This window comes from Pongo pygmaeus, chromosome 13 (genome assembly GCF_028885625.2).
Source record: "Pongo pygmaeus isolate AG05252 chromosome 13, NHGRI_mPonPyg2-v2.0_pri, whole genome shotgun sequence".
Taxonomy (NCBI): domain Eukaryota; kingdom Metazoa; phylum Chordata; class Mammalia; order Primates; family Hominidae; genus Pongo; species Pongo pygmaeus.
In genome coordinates this window covers 99,422,970-99,445,196 of record NC_072386.2, presented here as the reverse complement: position 1 = coordinate 99,445,196, position 22,227 = coordinate 99,422,970, and the positions used below count along the sequence as shown (strand labels likewise).

General features: G+C 39.2%; 1 protein-coding gene and 1 pseudogene across 2 annotated transcripts in view; both read left to right on the top strand.

The window, feature by feature from the left end:
* Window positions 1-22,227, top strand: part of CTNNAL1 (catenin alpha like 1) — a 69,039-nt gene that overhangs the window by 11,977 nt on the left and 34,835 nt on the right. For both annotated transcript variants that reach the window (XM_054500331.2, XM_054500328.2), the window contains exons 2-7: window positions 2,354-2,543; window positions 8,820-9,007; window positions 10,784-10,903; window positions 15,131-15,220; window positions 16,266-16,436; window positions 20,070-20,270. In XM_054500331.2, the coding sequence (XP_054356306.1) occupies window positions 2,354-2,543; window positions 8,820-9,007; window positions 10,784-10,903; window positions 15,131-15,220; window positions 16,266-16,436; window positions 20,070-20,270 (960 nt within the window). The remainder of the gene's footprint in view (window positions 1-2,353; window positions 2,544-8,819; window positions 9,008-10,783; window positions 10,904-15,130; window positions 15,221-16,265; window positions 16,437-20,069; window positions 20,271-22,227) is intronic.
* On the top strand, window positions 9,070-9,230 carry LOC129044792 (5.8S ribosomal RNA; annotated as a pseudogene).

The following is a 22,227-nucleotide window of genomic DNA, read 5'->3' as shown; positions in this document are numbered from 1 at the left end:
CCTTCCATTATGTGGCAGTTGGCTTGCTCCCACTGTGATTGATCCTGCAGAGAGTGAGTGAGTGAGTAAGATGAAAGTCACCAGGTGTTCTATGACCTACTCTTAGAAGCACTCCGTTATTTTCACTTTATTCCATTTATTAGAAGTGAGTCACCAAGTCCAGTCCACACTCATGTGGAGAGAAATGAGGCCCTCCCTCTTGAGGGGAGAATTTGTGGACATGTTTTAAAACCACTACAGAGATTATATGACTTTCCTGCTTAAAAAACCTTCAGTGGTTTCAAACCACTGCGGAGATTATATCACTTTCCTGTTTAAAAAACCCTTCAATGGCTTCAAATTACTACAGAGATTATAGTATTTTCTAGTTTAAAGACCCTTAAGTATCTTCCTGTAATACATAGAATAAAATATAAGTTCTTTTTTTTTTTTTTTTTTTTGGAGATGGAGTCTCATATTGTCGCCTGGGCTGGAGTGCAGTGGTGCAATCTCGGCTCACTGCAACCTCCACCTCCTGGGTTCAAGCGATTCTCCTGCCTCAGCCTCCCAAGTAGCTGGGATTACAGGCATGTGCCACCACACCCGGCTAATTTTTTTTTTTTTTTGTATTTTTAGTACAGATGGGGTTTCACTATGTTGGCCAGGCTGGTCTCGAACTCCTGACCTTGTGATCCGCCAGCCTCCGCCTCCCAAAGTGCTGGGATTACAGGCATGAGCCACCGCACCCGGCCAATATAAATTCTTTATTCCAATTCCAGAACTCTTTATTCCACGCTGGTCCCTGCCCATCCCATCTCTTGGATATTGGTTTTAACTTGCCCCCGACCCACTATCCTTTAGCCACTTCCGACTTCACCTCATTCCTTGAACAGGAGAGGCTCATTCCTCAGGGCTTTTTTTTTTTTTTTTCCTCCACTGTTTCTTCTCCTAGAATGCTCTTTATCCTTTGATGTTTGCTGGTCTGACTACCTCGCTATCATTTAGATCTCAGCTTAAATATCGCTTCCTCTTAGAAGGAAGACCAATCAATTTCAGGTAGCTACACAGATACTTTATATCACACTATCCTAACATTTTGTACATAACAGTTATATTAAAGTTTATTTTTTGTTTACCTATTTATGTGATTATTAGTTCTCCCCCACTCCTTCACTAGAATGTAAGCCCCATGGGAATGTGGGCTTTTCTTTCTTGTTGATTGTTATTTCAGGTTTGCTTAGAATTTTATATGGGATATGATAGTGTGCAACAAATATATTTTGTGTACTGAATTATTGCTATTCTACCATACTGTAAACCTAATGGGGGTGGGATTGTCTTAGTCTCATTCACTGATACATCCTTAGGAACTGGCATATAGTAGATATTCAAAATTTGATGAAAAGCAATATTGTAGTTGAGGAAATTTAGAGATTAAATTTCCCTAGACCACTTAGCAAGTAATCGCCTAGCCAAGACTCAAACCTAGGTCTATTAATTGTAAATTATTAATACCTAAACATACATATAAAGTGCTTGGCACATAGTAGTTGTGCAAAGAGTAGAAGTGATTCTCTTCCGCTTCTTGTAATTCTCTTCCCCTTCTTTTAATACTAGTACATGTACATTGAGCAGTAGTTGGGAATCTATGTTTTTCATACAACATTTCTTTAATAAATATTCTTAGATGTCAGCATAGTTCATGTACTAGTTTCCTAAGATATTTTGAAGAATTATGTTTGTTTCAGTGAGCTGAAGTTGTCACCTTTTGTATTTTATTTCAGGTCCTGGGATCAAGTGTTAAAACTCTTGGTATTCTGTTTATTTTGAGTCTGATGCAACAAAACTTAGCAAAATGTAAAATATAGATTACAATGCTCATTCTAAAGTATCTAGTTAATTTGGTAAACATGTATGGCACAAGTACTATTTTGTACAACCTGTGCTCCATGGTAGGCAACGGAGTGGAATGGAGAGGAAGAAGAGCTGTCTCTACTCTCATAGCATCTGAAGTCGTAGTAGAGGAAACTAGACCTGAAGTACTTTGGCTTTCTGAATGTAATGATCTATCCGCTTCTACTTTTCTCCTTAGGATTTGTTGAAAGATCTGGAGGGCCTCTGGAACTGTATGCCCCAGATAAACTGCATGCCCCAGATAACTGCCCTCAGGTGAACTTGGAATTGTAATTAATGGAAACATTGTCTTAAGGAATGATGCAGGATACTTTGCTGGTTGCCTCTGTTGAAGCATCTCTAACTATTGATTTAGTCTATTGAGCTATCCAGTATGCCAGGCTTAATTTTCTTTGACTTTGTGATACAGCTTAAAAAAAAAGGTATTGAGATAAAAGTTGCTTTTATCTTTTATTTTTAGATCACCACACTTATTAATCATAAAGATAATACCAAAAAGTCTGATAAAACTCTGCAAGCAATTCAGCGTGTAGGACAAGCTGTCAACTTGGCAGTTGGAAGATTTGTTAAAGTAGGAGAAGCTATAGCCAATGAAAACTGGGATTTGAAAGAAGAAATAAATATTGCTTGTATTGAAGCTAAACAAGCAGGTAGGTGGATATTGATTTTGAAGACTATTCATACCACTTTTATTGCTTGGTTATGATGAAAAATTATTGTTTTATTTTGAGTAAAGATATATAGCTCTTTGATTATGGCTGCCTCAAACATTAAAGGCCTGGATTAGCTTCCGCGAATACTGCACTTTGCTTGGATCAAGTCCTAAATCTGAAACATAGGACTCCTTCACTGGTCAGAGTTAGTGATCGGCCATCCTCATCAGCCATTGAGATGTGAGAGAGATAGAGAAGTGGGAGCTGTGGCCTCTATTCTCTAAGAACATATTAGTCTACTTTCCATGACATAGGAAATGGAAATAAGCATTAGTATCCATTAGTATTCTACAGCAAACAAATCATAGTGACTTCAGACTTCATGATGGTTCACAGTTCTCTATAGATGGTAGCACAGAAGCCTTTGAGAACCTAGGGTGTTTTGAGGACAGCAGCTTTGTTGAAGTATCATTTATCCATTAATTTTTTCAATAAATATTCACTGAATGCTGGTGATATACCAGGCATTGTTTTAGGCCATAGGGAGATAGGCATGGACAAATCAGTCCAAAATCTGCCATCGTGGGCCTTGCATTCTGCTGAGGGAGACAGATCATAAATGAATATATATGTAATGTCAGGTGGTGATCGTTACCATGTAAAAAAAAAAAAAAAAGCAAGGTAAGAGGAGAACAATGAAGGTGCTGTTTTAGAGAGGGCAGGGTTTTTTAACTTTGGTGCTACTGACATCTTGGGCTGGATACTTCTCTGTTGTGGGAGGTTGACCCGTACATTGTAGGATGTTTATCAGCATTACTAGCTTCTACCTACTAGATGCTGAAAGGTCCCCTCTCCTTCCATGGGACAACCAGAAATAGCTCTAGACATTGCCAAACGTCCCGTGAGGGGTAAAAATGGCCCCCAGTTGAGAACTCCTGGGATAGGAGATTAAGAAGACCTGCTAAGGAAGGAACATTAGAGCAGAGACTGCAGTGAAATGAAGGCCTGAGCTATGTGGATACTTGGGGGAAGGGCATTCCTGGCAAGGAGAAAGTGAGAATAGGCAAGGACTGGAATTTTGGACTATGTCCTACGTGGAATGAGGGATTAGTGGGAGATTTTGTGCTGGGCAGTGACATGATCTCATTTATATTTTTAAAAGGGTAACTGGTGGATCCTGTATAGAAAATACATTTTAGGGGGTGTGAGGATGGATTCAGAGACACCGATTAGGAGGTTGTCACAGTGGTCCAGGTGATAGATGATGGTGACTTAGACTAGACGACAGCATTTGAGGTGGTGAAAGGTGGCTTTGTTTCAATATATTGCCAAGGTGGAGCTGATAGGACTGGCTGATGGTTTGGATGTGATAGAAGAGCCAGGGATAACTCCAAGATTTGGGGTATGAACAGCTGGGCAAATGGTGGTGCCATCTACTGAGATGAGGAACTCTGAGGGAGGAGCAGGTCATCAGCAGGAGGAGAGTGATTGCGATAAAACCAAGTAAATGTGGAGGGGTGGACAAGATCATACACGGTCCTGTATGTTATGTGGATGATTTCAACTATTATTCTATACTAGGAGTCATTGAGAAATTTTGAGCCAGATGAAAGACATATTGTTTTGTGTTATTTTGTTTTGTTTTGTTTTTTCAAAACAAGAACATTTCACAGATGTTTTGTGTTAGAAGTCTTTCTGATAGTGTGGAGGAAGTAAACGAATGAGGACAGCCTGAGAGAAGGTTGAGACTGAAGGCAGGGAGATTAATAGGGAAGCTTTTGTGGTAAAACCAGCTAGGCCAAGTCAGTGTAATAGGGCTGTAAAGAGCAGGAGGAGTACACAAAATACTCATTAAGGTGGTTGAATAGGTAAAAGTAGATTGTTAACTAAAGGAAAGGGAAGACCCTGGGTTGACTTTTGGATTTCTAACCATTCACTGGAACAGAGAATAGGTTTTATGTGGGAAGCAGGGGGGGATATCCTTATTCTATTCATAATTTATATTTTTCCTACTTTAGAAAAGGATTTGAAAGCACTTACAATAAAAGACATGTTCAATAAACTCATTAAAATAGGATGTGAAAATAAACCAGAAACTTTGGCAGACATTATTATTTTAATTAAGCATGAAATTTATCTTTGTACTTCCTGGAAGGCAAGACAAAAATGTGGGAAACAAAGGGTTATATAATCTCATTGTTTGTTGAAAGGAAGCAAACCAGCTTGTAAGAGGAGAGACTTTTTTTCCTGACACTAAATTATTGTGTGGGTGCTTATGAATCAGACGTTACATAATGGACAATTCAACAGAAAATGTAGAGATGTTCTTCATATTACTGTTTCTTTTTGCAAGAAAGCTTTGTGGTTAAAAAAAAAAAGGAAATTAAAAAATGACTGTTTCTTCTAACAACCATTGATTAAAGCAGGAGTACAGTATTTTTAAACGAAAGGACAACCTGAGTCCTGTGCTCCTTGTTGGCTTTGTAGCATGTCATTGTGCTCAGTGTAAGGTGAGAGAGGAGGACGTGGTACACTGACACGAGTACCATATGCCCAGGCAGCTCCATAAACGGAGTATTTTGGAAGCTGTCAGCTTTCATGGGCCCCACATGTCATCTTCCTCCTAGTGTCACTCAGGTAAGAGTATGAGAATGATGCCTTCTGGAGTTGTAAAATATAGAAGCCTTTTTTTCTCTTAACACATACAAACTTAAGACTTCATTAAATCACTCCTGTAATGTTTCTAGCCCACTCAACCCCTACAAATCATTTTCTTTTTTCGACAACAGTGTTCATTTGAGGGAACTAATATAAAGTAGTAGATAAAGAACTGGAGCTGGCTGGGTGCAGTTGCTCACACCTGTAATCCCAACGCTTGGAGGCCAAGGCGGGTGGATTGCTTGAGCTGTGTCTGAGACCAACCTGGGCAACATAGTGAGTCCCTGTCTCCACAAAACATAAGAAAAAAAAAATAGCCAGGTGTGGTGGTGCGTGCCTCCAGTCCCAGCTACTTGGGAGGCTGAGATGGGAGGATTGTTTGAGCCCAAGGAGGTTGAGGTTGCAGTAAGCAGTGATGGTGCCACTGCACTCCAGCCTGGGAGATGACAGAGTGAGACCCTGTCTCAAAAAAAAAAAAAGAACTAAAGTCTTAGAGTCAGATTGCCTAGACTTTGATCCTAGTGCTTCTACTTGCAGGCAGGGTATATTGGGCAATCTATTAAACATTTCTAAACCTCAGTGTTCTCATCTATAAAATGAGACTGTTAGGGTTTATAGAGGTGTTTTGATATAATGCATGTATCATTTCACACATAGTAAGTGCTCAATAAATATTAGTTGTTATTATAATAATTAATTTTTATTCTTACTTCCCTGTGTTGAACTCTTACATTGTATTGTTGCTTTTTACTTGGCTACCAGGCAAGGTTTATATTTATGTTTTATATGGAAGTTCAACAAATATTTGTGTTTGATTGACCTTGGGTTTTCCTATTAAGACACAACACTAGTAATGACATATAATAAATTAAAAATGATACCTGTGAAGCTGTAAGACAGCTTTGTGACTTTTTTAGGGAACTGATTTCTGAACAGTTTACACTTTGAGCAACTTTATAATGTTAAGAAAGCATTTGACCATGTTGGTGGAGCCAACCAAATGTTACTATCCCATGTACTTATGAGTTAAATGCCTGGGGTCTAGTCAGAAAAGGGAAAGGTTGAATAATGCCATATGTGCAGGCTTATATGTTGTATCTTTTGTGGTTGAGAGGTGTAGAAAAAAATGAACATTTTCCATAGGATCAGAGGAAACATTTTTATCCTTTTAGCTATTAATGATAGAATGCAAACTGATACTTTTCTTCCTGCCCCTTCTGTATGCCTTAAGGTTAATTCTAAGCACTTTTGTTCTCTGTTCTTTGCTATCAAAACTCTGTATTAGCTACCTATTTCTGTGTAACAAATTAACCCAAACTTAGCAACTTAAAACCACAAACATTTACTATCTAAAACAGTTTTTGAGGGGGCACCAATCAGGGAGTGGCTTCACTGGGTGGCTCAGGGTCAGTGTGCCTCATGAGGTAGCGGTCAGTGTGTTGACCAGGCCTCTGTTACCTGGAAGCTTGACTGCACTGCAGGTCTGCTTCCAGCCTCCCTCTCATGGTTGTTGGCAGGCTTCACTTCCTTGCTGGCGGTTGGCTGGAGACCTCACTTCCTCTCCACGTAGGTATCTGTGTAGTAAGGGCTACTTATGACATGGCAACTGGCTTCTCTCAGAGAGAGAGAGCAACCCAGACAACTGCCTCAGTTATTTTAGAACCTAAGCTTGGAAGTGAGATACCATCACTTCCACCATACCAACCCTGGTATGATGTGGGAGGGGACAGACAGCACAAGGTTGTGAATAACAGTAGGTGGGGATCATGGGGAGCCATCTTGAAGGCTGGCTACCACAGAATTCCTCTATCTGTAACGCTTCAGCTATTGTCATTATACACAAGACATCCAAGTCTGCATTACCAGTCCATGTCTTGTGGCTTATCTTTGGTGTATTCCTGTGTTATTTCAAACAACTGTTGTCTGAAAGTAAAATTATCATCTCTCTTCCAATGCCCTTCAATTTTCTTTAAGCAACTTAGGTTTACAACTTTGAGGCCATTTTTTCACTCGTTCTTTCCTTCTTATCATTGGTCAGGTACTAATTTTATGTTTTCTTAATGTCTCCCAAATCATCTTCTTAATGTTCCTATGGCTACTATACTAGTAAGGTCCCTACTATTTCACACCCACAATTGATACAATAGCCTGGCTCTAAGTCTTTCCTTTCCATTCTATTTTATGTACTCCTACTAGACTGATCTTTCTTTTTTTTTTTGAGACCAAGTCTCACTCTGTCATTCAGGCTGGAGTGCAGTGGTGCCATCTCAGCTGACTGCAACCTCTGCTTCCCAGGTCCAAGCGATTCTCTGTCTCAGCCTCCTGAGTAGCTGGGATTACAGGCCCCTGCCACCACACCTGGCTAATTTTTGTATTTTTTTAGTAGAGACCGAGTTTCGCCATGTTGGCCAGGCTTGTCTTGAACTCCTGACCTCAGGTGATCCACCCGCGTCGGCCTCCTAAAGTGCTAGGATTACAGGTGTGAGCCACTGTGCCTGCCAGACTGATCTTTCTAAACCTTGACTTATATTTCACCCTGTGGCCTCTCCATTAAGATTCCAGTACTTTTTACTCAAGATTCTTAGCCTATGAGCTGACACATTATTGTGTGTATGTAATAGAATTGGCAGGAGGGCTTTTGTAAGAAAATCAATCCATTAGGCACACAGGTATATTTAGGACTTTAAAAAATTATCTTGAACACTATAAGTTGGTTAAAGGTTTATTATTTTAAAAATCTTTTTAACAGTATGGAGGTTTGAAGAATATTGTAGCCTTGTATTGTAATACAAGAATACTTGGATTGTTTTATTAGTAGATAATTACCATTACAGAAATCAAAAGTTTTGATAGCAACAGTGAAGAAGATAATTTTTCTAGAGGGTTGGGAGTTCAATTAATAGAATGGTTTATGCTGGGCATCATAAGAAGTTTATATAAATTCAAACTGCAGCCTAATTGAGGGCCAGCCTGTGGTTTGAATTCTCAGGAGGGAGGCTTTTGTTTTGTTTACTTTCCCCACCCAAAGTCCAGGCTGACTGACAGACAAACTTCCTTATTGTTTCTTTTTGCCTATTGACAGTTCTTTCCGGGCCCCCATTATATTGAAGATGTCATCCCTTGGGGCCCAAAGCCCTGTCTTTTTTCTCTCTCTGAGGATCCGTGAAAACCCAAGGCGGTTCAGCTTGTGGAGATTGGCAGTGACCCCTGACTTCTCCCTGGCCTCGCCCCAGCCCAAGCCTTGGCACCTGCTTACTGCTTGGGTTTTAGGGTATTCTTTGGTTTTTGACTCATGGGATTTCTCTTACTGTCTTGTAGGACAGGAGGCTTTTAGATTGTGTAGTTTGCATTACCACTGGAAACAAAAATTATGATGTTTTTCAAACTGGGTGAGGGCAAAATTTGTCACAGTTCTTAAGAGTGTGCTATTATTTTCTGGTTAGAAAGCTTCGTATGATAATCCCTACAATCGTCAAGGTGAAACCGTTTCTTGTTCCTGAAGTAAGACTCCAAAGCTGAGTTTCTCCTCATTGTGCCGTACCTTCAAGGTTAGAGAGAAGTCTAGATTTTAATTTGTATGCCCGTTTAACTTTCTCCCCTCGCCTTTCTTGTTAGGAGAAACAATTGCAGCACTTACAGACATAACCAACTTGAACTATCTGGAATCTGATGGGCAGATCACAATTTTTACAGACAAAACAGGAGTGATAAAGGCTGCGAGATTACTTCTTTCTTCAGTGACAAAGGTGTTGTTGCTGGCAGACCGAGTAGTCATTAAACAGATAATAACATCAAGAAATAAGGTACTTACCTTTCTGATGTTGCTGTATTTTTGTCTTTCTGTGTTGTTCAAAGTGCTTTTTATGACTCTTAGTGGTGGATCACTCGGCTCATGTGTCGATGAAGAATGCAGCTAGCTGTGGGAATTAATGTGCATTGCAGGATACATTGACACGCTGATCATCCATATGTTGAATGCACCTGTGGCCCTGGGTTCCTCCTGGGGCTATGCCTGTCTGAGCGTTGCTTAAAAAAAAAAAAAAAAGTTCTTTTTAGGTTAATTGTAAGTAATTTGGCAATGCTTGTCTATTATAATTGTTTATAACTGTGTCTGTAGTTTAAAAGTAGTGTTTCTTCTATATGTGTAATTCTTAAATGATGGGTATGCTGTGCCTAAACTTCTGAATGCAAGTAATGTCTCCTCTTAGAGAATCATTATCCACTTGTTGAGGCTTATTGGTAAAAGCTTTAAATGTGTACAACATTTGGAAAGAAGAGGCGAGCACCATGATAATGTATGTAGCAGAAACCTAGTTGATAAAAATACTGAATTCTTCAGTACTTTTTTTCCCTCCCAAATCAGAGACTAACAATATATAACTTAAGACACAGTTAAATCAGTGGAGATGATAATTATCCACAGCTACAAAGTTTCTGTATGCAGAGTCCCTAAAGGTTACTGAATAATCTCAAAACTTACAGAACGGATTTAAACTCTTCCAGTCCAGAAGTTAATCTCTCAGATGATGGTCATGCTCCATGATCATCTGGGAATCCAGGGTATGTACGATCACTTCTTGCTTTGGATAATTCCCTAGGCAAAGAGGAGAGCGGTTGGCCAGGGAAAGAGTTGTCCTAGTAGGATTTGAGGATAAAACCACCTGATAAGTGTTGAATGAATCAGAAATTGGAGAGGTGGATCTGGCAGCGCTGGAGAAACACAAACAACCTTCCCCTCTTTGAAAGATGGAGGTTCTCACAGTGGTGGCAATGTGCCTTATCTGTGTTAGTCGCCTGAACTTCCTGAGCTGCCAGGGCAGATTAACATGCCAAATATTCATCATATTCTCAGGAAAAATAAGTAAACACAGGATATCTGTGTTTTTTTTAACTTATCCTGTGACTAAAACAATCTAATAATGTTATTTTAAAGAAAAGTATTTGAAAATATGTTTCACATCTATTTACTTTGTTTCTTACATCAAGAAAACACATAACATTTTAGTCATTGGCTCTACCAGATTCACACACTCTTTATTCACCCCGATGGCCCATTCCTGACTGAGCCAGACTAATTTTCCTACTCTTAAAGTCCCACACTTCCCTTTCGAATCTATACTCTGCAGATGATGAGGTTCCTTCTGCTTTCCTGAGAATGTTAGGGTTCCGGTCATCCTGGTTCACTGAACCTTAAAGCTTGTGTGTGCTGACTTTCATCCTCACCCCTTCCCAGTTCTCTGAAGATTTGATTACTGTGGTCCTGCCCATTACCACCTTTTAGACTTGGCTACATAAATGATCCCTTCCTTTGTATATGTAGTCATTTCTTTTATTCTTTTTCCTTTTTTTTCAAGTAACTCAAAATCTCATCGTATAAACAAATCATTCCCCTAATAGTTCTGTGCCTTGAATCTACTTCTACTTCTCTGAGCATCCCCTTCTGTGTCTTCTATCTGGCTCCTCCTTCTCAGCTTTCACCTAGAATTCAGAATTTTCCTTTTTTTCTCTCTACTCAGCCTTGACAATCTCAGTCTCTTGTGTAGCTATCACCAAATAATGAAATATTATCTGTTTTGCAGGTTCTCGCAACTATGGAAAGACTAGAGAAAGTGAATAGCTTTCAAGAGTTTGTCCAAATATTCAGTCAATTTGGAAATGAAATGGTGGAGTTTGCACATCTGAGTGGAGATAGACAAAATGTATGTATTCATCACATTTTACAATCTTCAGATAAATACATACTTTTTAGTTTGGATGGAGGTATGATCTTTAGGATTGTTTGGATTGGTTTCTTTGCTTATTAAGTCTATAGCCTTGGTCTTGAAAGCCTTTCATAGACAAGCCAGGATAAAGTAAGTAGATCTGCATGTCTTTTTTTGTACATTTATAACAGTTAATTTTGTTCCCACCTCACACACTGGGAAAGGTCATACTTGCCTTCAGGGCTCAACTCAAGTACTTCTTCTTTTTATTTGGTTAATTTCTCTTTTATGAAGCTTTCCATTTGATTCCTCTACTAGGGCTCAGGCACATAAAATTGAGTCATCATGTGTATTCTTATAGTGTCTTGTTAAATATTTGTTATTCTTATCGTATTAGATTAATAGTAATAACCCAAGCCATTATTTATTTGCACTGCCTATGTGTTAGATACTTAATATACATGATCTCATTTAATTCTCAAAACATCCCTATGAGGTAGGTATTGTTAGCTACTGTTTTACATATAGGGAAACTGAACCTGAGACAAGGATAAACTTTTCCCGAGGTCACTATGCTAGCAGATCGAACTCGGTTATATCTGATTCTAAAGCCTGTAGTTCTCAAACTACAACATGATATTTGTTTTTTATTTTATTTTATTTTATTTTATTTTTTTTGAGATGGAGTCTCGCTCTGTCACCCAGGCTAGAGTGCAGTGTCGTGATCACGGCTCACTGCAACCTCCATCTCCTGGGTTCAAGTGATTCTCATGCCTCAGCCTGCTGAGTAGCTGGGACTACAGGCATGCACCACCACATCCAGCTAACTTTTTGTATTTTTAGTAGAGACAGGGTTTCACCATGTTGGCCAGGCTGGTCTCGAACTCCTAATCTCAGGTGATCCGCCTGCCTCAGCCTCCCAAAGTGCTGGGATTACAGGCGTGAGTCACCGTGCCCAGCCAATATTAGTTCTTTATGGGTCTGTTCCCCAATTCAGACAGTAAGCTCCTCAGTTTTGGGAGATGGAAGATCATATTATGTCTAGGATTGACTTTTCCTTGTTGGGGTATTTGTGTAGGAGTCGGTCTTGTTGGCAGGTTAAATATATATAATAATTGACCATTTCTTGGGATGGTTCTGGGTGTAGTCCCATAGGCTAGTCTCTCAGTTTTTGATATGAACTTTCCCAATTGCAGCTAGAGTTGAAAAATGGGTATTGGTCTGGCAAGTGGCAGGCTAAATAATGGCTTTGGTTTCTAATACCAATGGTGTTTTTATAGGCAGGTACCTTATTGTTTCATTTTCTGTCTGCCAGTATTGTTCTTTATAAAACAAATTTTCTTTCTTTTCCTTCTCTTTCTCTTAATCTTCCTTCTTCTCCTCATTCTCCCCAATGATAATTATTAGCCTGAGTATTTTTATAATAATAATAGCTTATCATCTAGCATTTTCTTGATCACTTGAGCAAGCGTGGCATGAGTCATAGGTTCTAAAGCTGCCATCCTTCAGTTACACTTCCTACAGGATCCTCTTCAGCGTCTGGACATAACTGAAAAATTTTCACCATCATTTTGATTTGTAGTTAGAAATTTGGCATGGAGAACATTTTATTTTTCTCAATTCTTGTGATATTGTGATCCAACATTTAAAAACTTCTGGCTGAAGAGGTATCTATTTTTAACAATTTAGCTCATTAAATATGGGACCCCTGAAACTTACTGGCAGCCTTTTTATCATCTGTGTTTGATAAGTGCTACTCCTGGGTCATTTTTTTGGAATATGCATCCAGGGTTCAAATGCTTTCTCCTTTAGAATAGTCAAAATATCCTGCAAAGAGCTATAGGTCAGTTGCATTCTCAGTTTTCTCAGCAAATATTCATCAGCTGCTTACTGTTAACCAAATACTACACTAGGTGTTGAGGATTCAATAGTAAATAAAAGTGACAAAAACCTCTGCACTCATGGAGCTTATGTTTTAGTAGGGGTGGGAGGAGATAGACAGTAAAAGAGAAACATGCATGGTGTGTTCAAAGAACACGAAGGCCAGTGGATGGATCAAAGTGAGCAAAGGGAAAGGGTAATAAGATGAAATCAGAGAGGTAGTGGGCAGGCCAAACTGTGTAAGGACTTTGGCTTTAAGTAAAATGGGGAGCCATTGGAGGTTTGGAGTAGGAGAATGACGTTTTCTGACTTACATTTTAACAGTATCACTCTAGCTGCCATGTTGAGAATAGTTTGCGTGGAGACAAGGGCAGAGGCAGGAGACCACTCAAGAGGCTATTACAGTAATCTATTGAGAGATGATGGTGACCTGGACTAAGGTGGTAGAAAGTGGCAGTGGTGAGGCTGGGCATGGTGGCTCATGCCTGTAATCCCGGCACTTTGGGAGGCTGAGGTGGGTGGATCACCTGAGGTCAGGAGTTTGAGACCACCCTGGCCAACATGACGAAACCCCATCTCTTCTAAAAATACAGAAATTAGCTGGATGTGGTGGCACACGCCTGTAATCCCAGCTACTCAGGAGGCTGAGGCACAAGAATTGCTTGAGCCCGGGAAGCAGAGGCTGCAGTGAGCTGAGATCATGTCACTGCGCTCCAGTCTGGGCAAGGGAGGGAGACTCTGTCTCAAAAGGAAAAGAAAGTGGCAGTGGTGACAGCCTTACCCAAGTCTGGGAAAATACTTCTGGAGGTATTGGGATGCTTTGCTTAGTGCTTCATGGACCATCTGGGTTTTATGGACGCCTCTGTTTTGTCCTGTGGACCAGCCCTTTCCAGGTTGAGATGCCATCTTTTTCTGTTGCTTGTTATCACCATACAGCATATGGTGTCATATGTGGCTTGTAAGTGTCAGGTATGGCATACACACTTGATGCATTGTCAGCTAGACCCACAGGTGGTTTTGAAAGGAGTCCTGTCCAAAATGTTAAAGACAAGAGGAATGGGTGGAAATTTTATAAGCAACCTCAACCTTTATCTGATAGGTACCCAGGATGGATGATACTCACATATAGGACACAGTTCTTTGGGATGTGATCTGCTTTAGCTTTGGGGTTATATGCACTTTGTCGTACACTATTTGTAATTCCATCTCTATCTCTTATTAAATCTATATTGGGATGCAAGTGAGTGAGAGTGATATTATTGTGTAGGACTAACTTCTGAATCCATTCTAATTTATTCAAGCAAATTTACTTTCAAAGGCAAATCATTTTCAGACTTTAGGTTTTTCTTATTTGTAAGAAAGGGCCTTTAACCTAACTTACAAATAAAAAAGGCTAACGTGACAGGGAAAAATTTTATGTAATTCAAATTTCAATGTCCATAAATAAAGTTTTCTTAGAACACAGCTGTTCTTATTTATTTGTGTATTGTCTCTGTTTGCTTTCACACTACAATGACAGAATTGAGTAGCTGTGATGGAGACCATATAGCTCAGAAGGCCTCAAATGTTTATCTGGGCTTTAATTGAAAGTATTGCTTACCTCTGATTTAGATATAATAACCAAATTATTAACAGAGTATTTTGTTGTAGATTTGATCAGCAAACTTTGGCTACCTCATATGAATAGCACACATTCTATTGAGGGCTCTGTGAGGAGAAGCCACCCCTCACCAAAACAAATTCAATACACAGTGCTTTCTTAGGTGTTCCTTTTCAATCTTGTTGGGGAAAATTATCTACCCAAGAAATATCTTAAGAATATTTCAGAGCAGCATATTGATTAAGATTAAGACAAACGAACCCCAATTTGAGATGCATAGCAGTTAGATGGGATTAATTAGACGAGGCTCCTTAAAGAATTGACTTGTAAGTGTCTGTTTTGAAGGAAATAATAGTCAATAGATGCTCAGTAGACAATTTACTTTTAATTAAGTAAGACATGGGCTGGGTGTTTCTGGTTAGGATGCAGTGTGTGCACTTGACATGAGAATGTCAGGTATGACAGAACACCAGAATGTCAACCGTGTGCAGCCTCTACCTGTGTCTCAGTTCCTGGCTCTCTAGCCCTTACTAAGAGTAGCTTTTTCTTTCTACTCTTATTGTGTTGATGTGTTTATATTGAAGCCGTGACAGTTTGTAAAACTCTATCCTGGTTTTTTTTTTTTTTTTTTCACTTAACAATATTACTGAATTTTTGAGTATTAGTGTTGAATAAATACTTTTTTAAGAAATTGGGTTGTTCACATGATCTTAGACTCCTCCGTGATTTTATTTCATATTTAGGATTTGAAAGATGAAAAGAAAAAGGCAAAAATGGCAGCAGCTAGGGCAGTTCTTGAAAAGTGTACGATGATGCTTCTCACAGCTTCAAAGGTAAGACAATTTTGGTTTTACTGTGTAATAAATTAATAATTAGAACACCCGACTAAATGCATTTAACTTACATAATTTACATTTTAAAAAAGATCAAAGTGATAACTTAGAACATAGGCCTGAATAGTTAAATCTCAGTTATTATTTATAAGAATGCTAACTTTCTTCCCCAACTCCAAATAATAATTAATTTATGAGTCAGCTTTGATTGAACAGCTCAGCAGAACATGGTATATTAGGTGCTATGAATTAAGGCCTGTCACACATGGTAGCTGCCTGCAGGGTTTTTCCAGTCTCATTGAGGAGCCAGCACATGTGCTCTAGAAAAAGCTAGACAAGTTAAGATCTGTTAAATACAGCGGAGTAAGAAGTCAGCCCTTAATTAGTTTATTCTGTAAATTCACCCTTTAATTTCTGTTTCCACTTTTAACAAAATTATCAATCAAGAATATTTCCAAACAGCAGTTGGCCAGCAAATTGGTGCAATTCTAGAATGAATGAGTAAAATGTCTCTTTAGCAGTTTGTTTGGAATAACCTTTTCTTCTGAGAGTATTTACCCTGTGCTAGAATCAGTGAAGCCACAAAAACAGACTTCGTGGAACCCACTCAGAAGGCTCTATTTTGTCTAGGCCCTTGAGTTTTTCATTTACATTATTTTTTAGAAGTCAAGATGCATCCATGATCATATTTCATCTCTGTTCATTTCATTTTTCTTCATTCTTTTTCATTTCTTGCATGTGTAAGGCAACATTTAAAATAGTTTTAATCATGATGAAAAGAGATTTTTTCCCAAAAAAGTTTTAAGTAAACTTACTATTGAAGTGTAAAGGTATAGTTTTGCACTCTGCTTTTTTTATTTAACTTTGCTATCGCTTTTTACTCATCCTGCTTCCACTTTAGTGAGGAGAAGCAGCTGAGTGAGCCAGGGACCCAGGAGATTTTGGTAAAGAACCATTTTTCTTAGCATGACATGTTCTCTGTAAGATTTTTGTGCATTATGACATAAATCAAATATTAAAATAAAAATTTTCTATTGTTTTGAAGACATGTCTGAGGCATCCTAACTGCGAATCAGCCCATAAAAACAAAGAAGGGGTATTTGACCGTATGAAAGTGGCATTGGATAAGGTCATTGAAATTGTGACTGACTGTAAACCGAATGGAGAGACTGACATTTCATCTATCAGTATTTTTACTGGAATTAAGGAATTCAAGGTAAGAATAAAGAGAGTATATTTTTATTTTTCTCTTTTTATTTTATTTTAATTTTTTGAGATGGAGTCTCGCTCTGTTGCCCAGGCTGGAGTGCACTGGTGTGATCTCGGCTCACTGCAACCTCCACCTCCTGGGTTCTAGCGATTCTTGTGTTTCAGCCTCCCAAGTAGCTGGTACTACAGGCATGTGCTACCATGCCTAGCTAATTTTTATATTTTTGGTAGAGATGGGGTTTCACCATGTTGGCCAGGCTGGTCTCAAACTCCTGACTTCAGGTGATGTACCCGCCTGGGCCTCCCAAAGTGCTGGGATCACAGGCATGAGCCACTGCACTCAGTCTTTTCTTTCCATTTTAAAGGAGCATCATTATGTATAGTATCCATATTTTTGTGTAATGTTTTAGAACAATGCTTCACAAAAGCAAATATATCTATTTAAAGCAATGCCACTCTGTACAAACTTGTTGCTGAGTAATATTTACATTAAAGGTGTGTTTACAAAGAACACTGGTCTTTGGTTATAGTAGCTACTCTGGCCCTGTTTAGCTGTATGGTTTAGCTATAGCCTCCTGTTTAAAAGAATGTTCCCTTCCTGTTTTTTGAGCAGTGCCATATATTTTTGAGCAGTACCATCCATAGGATGATGGTGAGCAGCAAATCATTTCTGCTAGAATTCCTGCTTTTCTCTGTGTTAGAGGGTTTTTACTTTGAGACTATAGTATTAGTAATAATTAAAATTTAAAAATCAACAGTAATATACACTAACAGTTATTGAGTCCTTACTCTGTGCCAGCCCTTTTCTGAGTGCTTTAAATATATGAACTTATATAATCCTCAAAGAACTATTGCTGTTATTTCCATTACACTGTTGAGGAGCTTGAGAAACAGAAAGGAGATTAACTTGCTGGCTACTAAGTACCAGAGTTGGGATTTGAAACTAGGCAGTGTGACTCCAGGAAGTCTGACTTCTCATCAGAAGTCATAGACATGGTGAAGATGCTTTCTGGGTAAGAGCAGTGTCTGAGTTGGGAGGGCCCTAAGAAGTCGTCTAGTACAATGCCCTCCTTTAACAGATCAGAAAATTAAGGCCCTGAGAAGTTATCCAAATGCTAAAGGTTCCCACCTCTCTAACAGACAGGGCTATGATGAGAATGGCATTCTTTCCATTTTACTGCACTTTGATTTATTTTATTTATTTATTTTCGAGATGGAGTCTCATTCTTGTTTCTCGGGCTAGAGTGTGGTGGCACGATCTTGGCTCACTGCAACCTCCACCTCCTGGGTTCAAGCGATTCTCCTGCCTCAGCCTCCTGAGTAGCTGGGATTACAGGCACCCACCGCCACAGCCAGCTAATTTTTGTACTTTTAATAGAGATGGGGTTTTGCCATGTTGGCCAGGCTGGTCTCGAACTCCTGACCTCAGGTGATCCGCCCACCTCGGCCTCCCAAAGTGCTGGGATTACAGGCGTGAGCCACCATGCCTGGCCCTGGACTTTGATTTCTAATTGTGTGAAGGTCTAAGTAGCAACATGGGGTGAAAAGACAGTAATGGAAAGAATATCTCTTTTTGCTCTTAATAAATATTTTATTTAATCCCTACCTGCCCTTTAGGTGGATATAATTATATACTGTTTTTTTGTTTTTTGTTTTTTGTTTTTTTTTGAGGAGGAGAGCTAGTAAGTGGTAGAACACTTCTTTAGGCCCAGGCTCTAATCCCAAAGTCCATGACCTTTCACTTTACACCTCTGGGTTTGTTTATATGATGCCAGTCCTACCACTGAGTCTTCCTGAGGAGAAAGAAGCTGTAGGGACCAAACCTTCTCTTAGAAATTTTATTGCTGAAAGGGATCTTAGAGATTATTTTTCTAATCTTCCGTTTTTACAAATGCTGAGGGAGGAGTTGTGTTGTCAAAGGATAATTAGGGAAACAAGTCAGGTGAGAGACATCTTTTGCCACTTGCTGCTGCATTTCTGGTGCAGGTGAAGGAGGGGCAGTGCTCTGCCTGTGGCTGCTGCTGACAGCTCTGGCTGTTGCCCTCTCACCATCAGGCGTGCTGGAGGCAGAGCTGTTATAAATAGGCTCAGTCTCACTGTCCGTGATTATCTCTTTGGCATCTTACTTTTTTTCTGATGGAGAGTATAATCTATGGAGGGAAACTGGGTACTTTGCTGTATTTGATACCATGACTATATGGACAAATGTTATGAAACCATATCAGTAAATAGCCTCTTTAAAAAAAACCCACAAAACTCCACTAAGTTGCTGTCTAAAAACATGTATATTTTCTCTCTAAAGGGAAAATAAAAAACCTTAACATAAATGGTATGAGGCCAATATAACTGATTTTTATGTTTTAATTCTGTTTAAATTCTCAAATTTAATTCTCTTAAATTAATAAAATAAATTCAATTCTCTGAGAAGATCCCCATTGTAAATTCCATACCTTACTATTATCCATATTCTTTCCTAGCTTAAATACAAGTTTCTGTCTACCTAGGATGGAGTGATCACCTGACACAACTTGGGCCAAGAGCAGGAGGGGAAGCAAGGACTCTCCTATGGCATCTTGACTTTCCCAAACTTTGATATTTTCATGGATCATGTTAAAATGTGTCACATATAAGGGTTAATTAAAATAACATTTGTGAAAGGACTTTGAAGTGTTAAACAAATGTAAGGTATCCTTATTATCACATTCATTGTGACCATAATCGTGATCATTACCGCTTGTTGCCTCTTGGCCCAAGTTGTCTGTGTGACATATTTCATGGACTGTAGTGTTTTACAGGGTTGAAATGGCATGATGCATTGTAGAAAGCTGAGAGAGAAAGACTGCACACGTGAGCATGTGTTCATCACATAGTCAAGGAACTCCAAACAGGGTGGCTGAAGTGAAAGGTTGTTAGGGGGTTCAGGGGGTGACATAGACTGTTAGAGAAGTATATAAAGACAAGCCATAGAGGATTTTGTGCTATACCATAGACGTTTGGGCTTGGTTCTCTAGATGGTGAGGAGCTATTAGAGGGAGGTGGCAGTATCAGACGATTTACATTTTAGATTATACAGACCCTCTGGTAGAGGATGTTTGGGTCAGTAAGGTGCCGTTGGGGACTTTAAACAAAATGTAGGGAGACCAGTTAGGTGACTAGGAGAGTCTTTGCTGAATTAACGAAGGAAAAATGGATGCCTTCCTCAGTCCTTCTCACACCCTACATCTTCCACACCATCCTTCCCCCTGAGCTCAGCACATTTCATATTTGGGTGTAACTTATCTTCCAGGACTTTGCCTAGGCATTTTCTCAGATGCAAATCTTTTACCTGGAGGCTGGTTCATTTTTCCTACTGGTTGCTACAGGATGATGCTCTTTCTGCCTTAGTATTCACTGATCTCATAGGAATGTCATTGTATTAATTATTCTAGGAATGGTGCTTTGCATGGATATTGAAGGCTTTTGAGCAATGTGTCCTCCTGGGTTAGTGGCAAATATAGATATCATTGGTGGCTGTATTCCCCCTCAGCTTGGGAAAAGAAAATGCTAGTGTTTTCCTGGGCACTGTTAGAAATTACAGCCCATTTTGGTCAGGTGGGAATATTGACTCACATGGATGGATAGATGTCCTTTCTGTTCTCAGATGAATATTGAAGCTCTTCGGGAGAATCTTTATTTTCAGTCCAAAGAGAACCTTTCTGTGACATTGGAAGTCATCTTGGAGCGTACGGAGGACTTCACTGATTCTGCCTACACCAGCCATGAGCACAGAGAACGCATCTTGGAACTGTCAACTCAGGCGAGAATGGAACTGCAGCAGTTAATTTCTGTGTGGATTCAAGCTGTAAGAACTTTTTTTTAAAATCAAAGTAAATCTTATATAATGGCTTTCCTATGAAGTTTTGCAAGATATGGAAGCTATATAATCACCAGGAGTATGAATTTGTTCCAGAATGGGACAGGATATCTCATCCCTTCTTTCCCTCCTAGTTGACCAAAATATCCTTCCCATCTAGCACTCACAATACTTGACATTTATTTCCAGGCCTGTTGACTCTCATTCTAGCCAGTCTGGATTCTATGCCTCTGTCACTAGTTCACTCTGTTGTCCCCACTCTTCCACCAAACTCACCTCTGGAAAATTCCTCCCCAAAATGCTTCTTCCGAGTGAAGAACAGAGGAGTAGACCCCCACCTAGAGGTTCTTGGGACCTGAGCCTGACTGCTGGAGCCATTCACATGTACACAGTTCTTACCTCTGAGGACAGCTGATTTACAGACACAATGATTTAGAAAACTTATTGGGGTGTAGATTCAATGAAAACAAGGGTAGATCCAACTGGCAAGTAAAAGCTTTTCACCCTTGCGCAAATTCCTGGTCTAAAATTGGTGGGTGGCCACTCTATGAGCCTTAAATGGGCTGTTGGTGTGCTTCAAACAGAGGAGCTTATTTGGGCAAGAATGGCCAAGACTGACAGAAGTGGGACAGCACAAGAAGTGTGTGTACACAATCTCATAGCAGGTGGATTGCAAAGTAGAGAGACAGAGAGCCCTGGGACATGTCTCTAGCATTATTTATTTCTTAGGCCCAGGCTCTGTCAAAAAAGTATTTAACATGGCTTACAATATACAGCAGTGATAGCACAAACCTGGAAGTCATGAACAAAGCTTTGGCAGTAAAGATGATGAAGGAGGGTGGATATGGCTGAGATTGAAGAAAGAAGGAGCAATTGATTTCCTTGTAAGTAGACTAATTTATCAATGAAAGCAGATATGAATCACAGATTTCTCAGATATTTTCTTGGCATCACAGTAGTGCACATGTTCTTATTAACAGGGAATCTTGCCCTAGAGTATAGTATAGTGGTGTGAGAGACTTGAGCAATGTTTTGTGTTAGTTTGAATTATCTGTGTGATACACAGTCTGAAGTGTAGATTGCTTCAGTGTTAAATTTTAAGTCCAACACTCACTATAAAGAGTTGCTTGTGATGAAATACTCTGTTGGGAATGTGATTCTATCAATACTCAAATTTGCAATTAGCAAATGTCACAAATTTAGCAAATTTACCCTGTGCATATTTCACAAGCACTCAGATCTCTGATCCTGCTTGCTAGATGTATTTTTCATTCATTCATTTTTTTCAGCAGTTGTTACTGGTGCCTTTTATATGCCAAGCACCATAAATCTAAAGATGAATAAGATAAAATCTTTGTCTGCAAGAATTTTACAATATAGAAATTTGCGGGAAGGGGTGAGACAAGTACAAATAGCTTTGTAAGTATCCTAAGAGAAGGTGTAGACTATGCATTTAGAAGGTTTGAAGGAGGACAAATTTATATTTAGGGAGGGGGCTCAGGAAGGCTTCATGAAGTATTGATATTTAATTTTTATTTATCATGCAAAGAATTGAACATCTACGACCTACCATTTGCTATGCCAGGTACTGTGGATTTAGTGGTGTGCAAAATAGATGTGAACCCAGCTTTCGTGGCCTAGTGGGGAAGATAGACTTTAAACAAACAAAAAATAAAAAATTCCAGATGGTTTGGACTGAAAAAATAAATATGTAATTGCAAACTGGGATGATTATGGAGCAAAAAGATTACAGTGAGTAAGAAGAGGGTCTGATTTAGATTGAGTGATCTGAAAAAGCCTTTCTGAGAAAAAGACATTTATGTAAGATCTTAAAGATGAGTAGGATTTTAATTTTTAACTAGGTTAGGAGTGAAAGCATGGACATTCTAGGCAGAAAATAAAAGAGATTAATTTTAGACTTGATGAATTTATTAAAGAAAATTAG